The sequence below is a fragment of the Leptodactylus fuscus genome, chromosome 2, assembly GCF_031893055.1.
Source record: "Leptodactylus fuscus isolate aLepFus1 chromosome 2, aLepFus1.hap2, whole genome shotgun sequence".
Classification (NCBI taxonomy): domain Eukaryota; kingdom Metazoa; phylum Chordata; class Amphibia; order Anura; family Leptodactylidae; genus Leptodactylus; species Leptodactylus fuscus.
The window spans coordinates 223,109,657-223,116,988 of record NC_134266.1 but is presented as its reverse complement, the minus strand read 5'-3'; the positions used below and the strand labels follow the sequence as shown (position 1 = coordinate 223,116,988).

The window sequence follows — 7,332 nt, the reverse complement described above, 5'->3', positions numbered from 1 at the left end:
CATGGGACTCATCTGTAGGTGAATATAAATCTTTATTTTGAATGCGACCACGCATTGCATTATAACAGGGCAATTTGGAAGACTAAACCCTCATTCCATAAGGACCTGTGGGTGGTTTTGTGTCCTAAACACTCTGACAGGTTCCCATTGAACGAATCTACTAAAAGCATGTTAAAAGCGTTATATGAACAGCTAGTAGAGACAGGCCTAACCATTAAATCCATTAATATCAGAAATGCCCTAAACATCGAGTGCTCTTGTAGAGATACATCACAGTATGTAACAAAAGAACGAGTGCAATGGCATTGGCAGTGCAAATGATAGCAGCTCAAGGCCCGCCATTATGAACACACCTAGAGTGCCTGCTATATAACTCCCCCCCCCCACACACTTTACTAGCTTTGGCAATGCCAAATATCTATTCGGACGTGCCAATAAAGCTTGTTTGATTTGATTTATATTTTTCCAGTGTATTTACTATGTAGGCCTCAATTTTAGAAACCACTATTGATAATTAGTTGGATAAGGAGTGGGACAAAAAATAACCTTGTGCTGATTTTAACCAATCAGAGCCCAGCTTTGATTGTAAAAACCATCACTGGAAACATGAAACGGGGTCTGTGATTGGTTGTTACTGGCATCAAGGACAGATGCGGCCTAGTGTGTACAGAATAAATAATTATTATAAAGAACAAGAGGCCAATAATACAGGAAGCAGCCCGCTGCACTCCTCATTCCATAGAATTACACAAGCTAATAGTCTAGACCTTCAAAGGAGAACTACCAAAGATGTCATATAGGCCATTTACTAACAAAAAATGGGAACAAGTTTTGAGGTGTTTACTTCTTTCACGCACAATAAGTTACAGGCCGAAAGCCTGCAGATCCCGTCAGATATACTGTATATATATACAATATATATATATATATATATGTATACACATAATGGGACATTATTAAAAGCAGAACTGTCTCAGTTGCCCATAGTAACCAATCACAAAGGAGTTTTCAATTTTCAAGAGTAGGATACAAAATGAAAGCTGTGCTGTGATTGGTTGCTATTGGCAATTAAGATGCTTTTGCTTTTAGACATGTTTAAGAAATCTGCCCCACTATACTGTAATCCATGAACCTGTAGTATGGCAGGTACCTGGCCGCTGCTTATCACCCGCACGCTCTGACTAGTACAGGGAGGACTCGATCGCTGTCAGCAGCGCAGGTGGGTGGGGAACTGAAGGTTTGTGCACGAAGATAGGAGTCCATTTCCTACATAATAAATCCCTGTGATGCTGAAGCCCCACGCTCTTGTTTTTGAAATTATATGCGCAGAAACAATGGTGTTTTCCGTACAGGTATAATAGGGGCAGAAAGTCTGCAGAAGAAAACTCTGCAAAAATACAATTTTTTCGTATCTTTTTTTTCTTGCTGCGTCTAAGGTCACATGTTGGAAAACGCAGCACTTTATGGTCCCAGCAAAGTGAATGAGATTTAATTTAATCTCATCCACAAATTGCAGGAAAAAAGATGTACAAAAGCTACTTTTTCAAAAAGGCATGAGTTTCTGAAAACCGCTGCATGTCAATCTGTCTCCGGAATTGCAAGGGGACTAAAAACCTCAAAGGAAAATGTAGGAAATATTGAAAAACCGCTGCAGAATAGAAGGCAATGCTTTCTGCAGCATTTTTAGCTGCACTCGCTACATGGTACCTTCACCTCAAAGTTTACCTTTTGCGCTTGTTGAGATGTCCTTGAAATCTTCTCACACACACCTTAAGTTGTCAGTGTCTAAGAAGCACTAGAGGCAGCTGTATGGACGCCCCCAAGTACAGGAGTCCTTTAGACAATCCCCCCGGTGCCTTCCCTACTATTCAGACCTGATAACTATGTAACCTACATGCTATATTAGGTTATATTGACATTGATGCGGATTGTTGTTTGAACTATAAAATGTCAAAAGTGAATAAAGTCACAAATAAAGAGGATGTCCAGGAACTTGACAACTCACAGAGGCGGCGACTCACATATGGCACTGGTACCATTCCTGTGGCTGCTGAGGCCACTCACTTTCTCCAGCAGTCACGTGCGGCATAGGACTTGCAGAGTCAATTTCATGGCAAATGCTGGAAGTCACCAGAGCACTGGGGACAGGAGAGTATGATTCAAACCCCCTCCCCCCCCCCCCCCCCCGTCCTTCTCTGTGAATTGTCAAAATCCTGGACAACCCCTTTAAGCTAGCAAAACGTCTTATGTACACCAAACGCTTCTTACATAATATTTCTTGCCGTTCCCTTTTAACACATATAAAACAACTATAAAGAATGCAAAATCTTAAAATCTCAAAGCAAAACATCCCATTGGTCATTTGTCATTGCAATTACATATCACCACAATGCACACAATAGCATGGAACATCATTCTCTAGATGAAATTAAGATCTTGCCATGTACCTCCATATGAGAAAGTTGTATCAATGGAGTACTGCTGTACTGTATATACATTAGTGCGGTGTCAAAATGGTCCCTGCACAATAACGTTCAATCATTTTACCCTTGAATAAAAAGTTTAGCAGCATTTTCACTAACTGGAAGTCACATGACCACCCACGATCAACCTCACAGAACGCTTGGTTGCAGAATCTGTAAGCCATATGTTACGAGCAATAAACACGCTGTGTAACAATTCCTTCTTCTGTATTAAATCTTGACTGTATGTCTCTACAGGTATTCTTTTCCATTACCGTTTGTGGATGCGATGGTAGAAATATTCTACAGAAATATCGCTGATTCTGAATGCAGCATTAGCCGCCTCATAGGACCAGCAAGTTCCGTCATGATAAAATAAAATAACCGGCCCCACGTCCCTTCCTAAACTGTCTTCAGACTGTTCAGTTCCCAGTCATGCATTTGAAGCGGTTCTTAAAGTAAAAAAGAATCTGTTGAGTGTTGATTTTGCTAGAGGACTTAGGATAACGGAATTTGGAATATTCTTGATCAGTTTTTGTCTTGGACCATGGCAAGTGTATTTTAGAGGCATGGTCAACGACAACGTCATCACAGGAGCCCACATGAAGGGTGCCAAGTCCATCGATGAAGAATTCTAAGAAGAAGCCAAAAGCAATAGTAAAATAACAATGGAGACAACACATTCAACTCCAGAACTTAGTGGTTTAAATGAGTCAATAATTATAAAAAAAAAAAAGAGAAAGAAAACACTTGATAAATATCGTAAAAATAAAAAACACCATGGGTGAAAAATTGTACAAAAAAAACTGCTAAGCAATAAATATGTTGATACAAAAGGTATTAAAAATAAAAAATTAATGGGCTGATTTATCAACACTGGTGTTTTCCATACCAGTCTTGATAGCCGTTGCCCTGCTGAAGTTTGTAATTTCTGGTGCAGTTGAGGTACTAATGTAATCGACTACAAGTGTTACTCTGGGTTTGGGAAAAAGAGTCATCGTTAAATGAGTATGATCAGAATTTTACACTGCACTAAGCATATTTTGTCATATGTCAATGTATTATTGGTGTTGGTCCTGGTTCACATTTTCTTTCGCTGTTTCATTCAGGGAGTCTGCTTGGGGATCCATCGAACGGAATACCGAACGCATTAAAAAGCAGTAAGCAATGAAAGCACCCGGACCCCTTAGACCAGGCATGTCAAACTCAGGGTACCCCGAGGGCCACATGAGTAACAAGAGGTTGTTGCGAGGGCTTAGGGGACTGATCACTAATACTATGCATCGCAAAAATCTGGCATTTCTATTGCAGGCTACATAGAGTAGCCTACAATAGAAAGTATAGAATGACAGGCTGGAGCCTCACAAGGCTCCCGGCTGCCATAAAAATGCATGCAGGCCCCGAATCTTGCTCCGGGTGCCTGCGATTGACGGTAAAATGGCACCTCAGTTAAAGCTGGCAGACACCACTATTGTGTTGGAGTGCTGGGGAAGGGTTGGAGTGCTGGGGATGGGGGGGTGCTGGGGGAGGGGGGCTTTTGGATGTCTGGCCCTTCCTTGGGCCTGAGGACTGTTTTTTCCCACCCACTTGCAATTCTTGCACTTGGGGATTAATAGGAGCACTACAGACTGTAATGCTCCAATTAACTCCCAAGTGAAAGAATTACAAGGTGGGTGGGAAAAAAAAAACAGTCCTCAAGCCCAAGGAAGGGCCAGACAGACATCAAAGAGCCCCCCTCCCCCAGCACCCCAACCCTTCCCCAGCACTCCAACCCCCACATCATGATAAATCTAGTATTTATCCCCTATCTGTATTTATCCCTTATTTATCCCCAAGCGGACTCCGACTCCCAGAATGGAATACTGAACGCAGATGTGAATCGGGCCTTAGATTTCTACTCTTCTAATTTACTGACTGTGTATATGCACTTATTATTTGTTGCCTTTGTATATGCATTATATATATTGTTGCCACTTGTGTGGTGCAATACTCATTTTAGAGAACCTATCTTGTAGAGGAAGGAATATTTGGCAAGTTTACCATATCAACTGATCTTTGTCTAAAAGATAAAGTTCTGAAAGGTCCCACGTTCAGTTTTTTTGTTGCAGATTTTTCAGTATGCTTTTGAGTCAAAGTTGAGTGGATTTAACAGAAGGTAAACATCTAAGAGCTTCCTTTATGTTTTCCTTTTCAGGCCACTTCTGGCTTTGTCCCAAAAAAACCACAGCAAAATCTGTAACATAAAAAGCTGCGTCTCTACAACATGTGGCCTCGGCCCAAAATGAATTTTACATTTTTGAGGGGGTTTTATTTGTAAAGATATTTTACCGGACAGTATCATGTTTGCCTGTTTTGTTTTTGAAGGACTATATTATACTGATACATAGCACAGGACTAAGATAGAATGTCTCTTTAACATTTGACCACAGATCATTATATTAGGCTATTATAATATATTATATGGAGAAATTTTTACAAATATTTATTCCGCCCAGAAAATCTGTGTCAACCATGTGTACAACTCACAGTACGAGCACAGTAGAGGACAAAGTAAGGAGGCATACACACTACTGCCGCTGTTTACCCAGGGGTTTCCATCCTAAACCCCGGGGGAAACTGGACAGGGGACGGCTTTTCGGCATTTGCATGGGTTTTTAATCTGAGCAAAACTGGTCTATATACAGGATCATATAAAAATTGCCAAACCACTCACAGACTGAGTGTGCTGAGACCAGGCTGTAAGGTCCAGCATAACAGACCGTACTTGGCTTGGAAATTCATAATTTTATTGCTATTTTAATATGTAGAGCCTAAAACTTACCTAAATGACCAATTCTAGACAACCGAGGGTCAAAACCAACTTTTGAAATCTTGTCAGTCCGTGCCAGGAAGAAGTTGACTACACCATCTGCCACCACACAGTGAGGGAAGCCCTCGATGACATGATGATAACCCTGGAGTGTCTTAAGACAGTCCCCTTCCTTATCTCCAGGGACAACATTAATTGTTTGCCGGTATGTTGTGTAATATCCTGTAACTTCTCTTACAGCACCTCCAACCTAAAATACAGGTACATACATGATTAATATTAGGAGATTCAGTAGTAGTTTGTCACAACACTTATCATATGATACAGATTTCATATCAATGAACAAAAGAATTTTCATTTTAACTACAATGGAAATTGTAACGAGGTAATAATGTCAACTACAAGACAACACATTGTTGAAAACTGACCCACTGCACATTTCTAGTCACTCTTTATCCTAAAAGTTATTTATGAAATGTAAAAGTTTTTTTTGTGAAGTGTAAAGTGAGTTACTGAGCATTCATCTCTGACATGTTGTACCCCAAGCTACCACTAGATGTCACTAAAGCTACGTTACATTAAAAGCACAGATTTACTAAGACAGGCATACAATATATTACAAGACCTATGCTGCTCAATGAATGTGGCATCTGTCATATCTGTAATGTACATCAGCTAGGGACCAGATACCAATTATAATTTATGCCATGTTTCTATTATGTAATTTAAGAAAAGAAAGCCAGACTCGCCTATCCCCGATGCTCTATTGAGCAGCCTTATGTCAGGAGTGCCCAGGCCAGAAGTTGCAAAGCTCACATGACCGCTGAGACCAGTGGACACCGGTGATGTAAGTGAATGATGTCACTAATTCCTCTCCAGCGAGTGCTGAGCCCTGTGAGGTCATGGGAGCCTCAGATGGAGAAGTGTACAACAGAGCTCTAGGATGGGCGAGTATGATTCTTTTATACCCACAGTGGCCATTCTTGAATTTGCTGTAATTCATGGACAATCCCTTTAAGAACAGTTTGCTGCTGTGCCTCTTGTTTCACCCACTCCATTATTGGCCTTCTCTGAGTAGTCAACCTACATATATACTGCACCCCGTAAGCTTTATACATGGAGAGTTCATTCTATCTCACAGAGGAGTATCTAATAAGTGTACTCACCAGATCCAGGCTTGTCTTTTCTAAGACATCCACTAGTTTTTCAATCTTGGTTTGAGGACAAAAGATGAAATCATCATCGACCCATAAAACATATTTTGTGGACACTTGGGAGATGGCCAGATTTCTACCAGCAAACCAGCCCTGGAAAAGGTAAATATTAATAATGATATAACTTTATATAAAATGATAGAAAAAGAAAGCGGATTCATGAGTTAAGACTACATAGTGCCGGTAATGATCGGTGGGTGGGTTTTTGGCCATGGGCGTCAGGTCTTCAATATTGAGATTAGTGTTTTGTTTTCATTGCTAGAAGGCAGATCTGTGAAGCAGGATATATAGTTTTCTTTTATTTGAATCATTATTTTTATATCAAAAGCTGTGCAAGGCCAAACAGATTTGGTCTCAAGAGACATGGACCAGATGATGGCAGTATTTTCTGGAAGATCATGTGACCTTTGAAGGAGGCTGATTTGAGCTTAGCAAGTTCTGATAGAACTTCTGTAGGTACTGTTAGCCGACCCTGGTTATATGGGCAAAGGAATCTTTTTGGCCACTGTTATTCTGGTCATTCTAACAGCTTAAGTTCTCTCCTATCCTACCCCAGTAATTCAGTAAGAGGAACCCTAGACTACTTGGTGTGAGCAGTTGTGTCTTGAGCATGGGATGTGGTCTGCTGGGGCAGCAATGGTGTTCGGGACCAGCAGCAAAGCACAGGACACAAGCCAGGAGATGAAGTCTAAGGGTAAGTTCACACGGAGGAAAGTGGAGCGCAATCTGGCACGTATACACGTGCTGGCAGATGATGCGCTCAAAATGCTCCCATTCATTTCAATAGGAGTTTGGATCGTATACGCCGCGTTATTTTGCGGCCGTAAGGGTGCATTCAGACTACGTA

The 7,332-nt window shown here is 41.0% G+C and overlaps 1 protein-coding gene across 1 annotated transcript in view; it reads right to left on the bottom strand.

The window, feature by feature from the left end:
* Nucleotides 1-2,227: 2,227 nt before the first annotated feature.
* The window catches only part of B4GALNT1 (beta-1,4-N-acetyl-galactosaminyltransferase 1), an 87,515-nt gene continuing 82,410 nt past the window's right edge, over nt 2,228-7,332 (bottom strand). The window contains exons 9-11 of the mRNA XM_075265665.1: nt 6,438-6,578; nt 5,284-5,521; nt 2,228-3,096 (exon numbers count right to left, since the gene is read on the bottom strand). Coding sequence (XP_075121766.1) covers nt 2,885-3,096; nt 5,284-5,521; nt 6,438-6,578 — 591 coding nt within the window. The 3' untranslated portion in view covers nt 2,228-2,884. The remainder of the gene's footprint in view (nt 3,097-5,283; nt 5,522-6,437; nt 6,579-7,332) is intronic.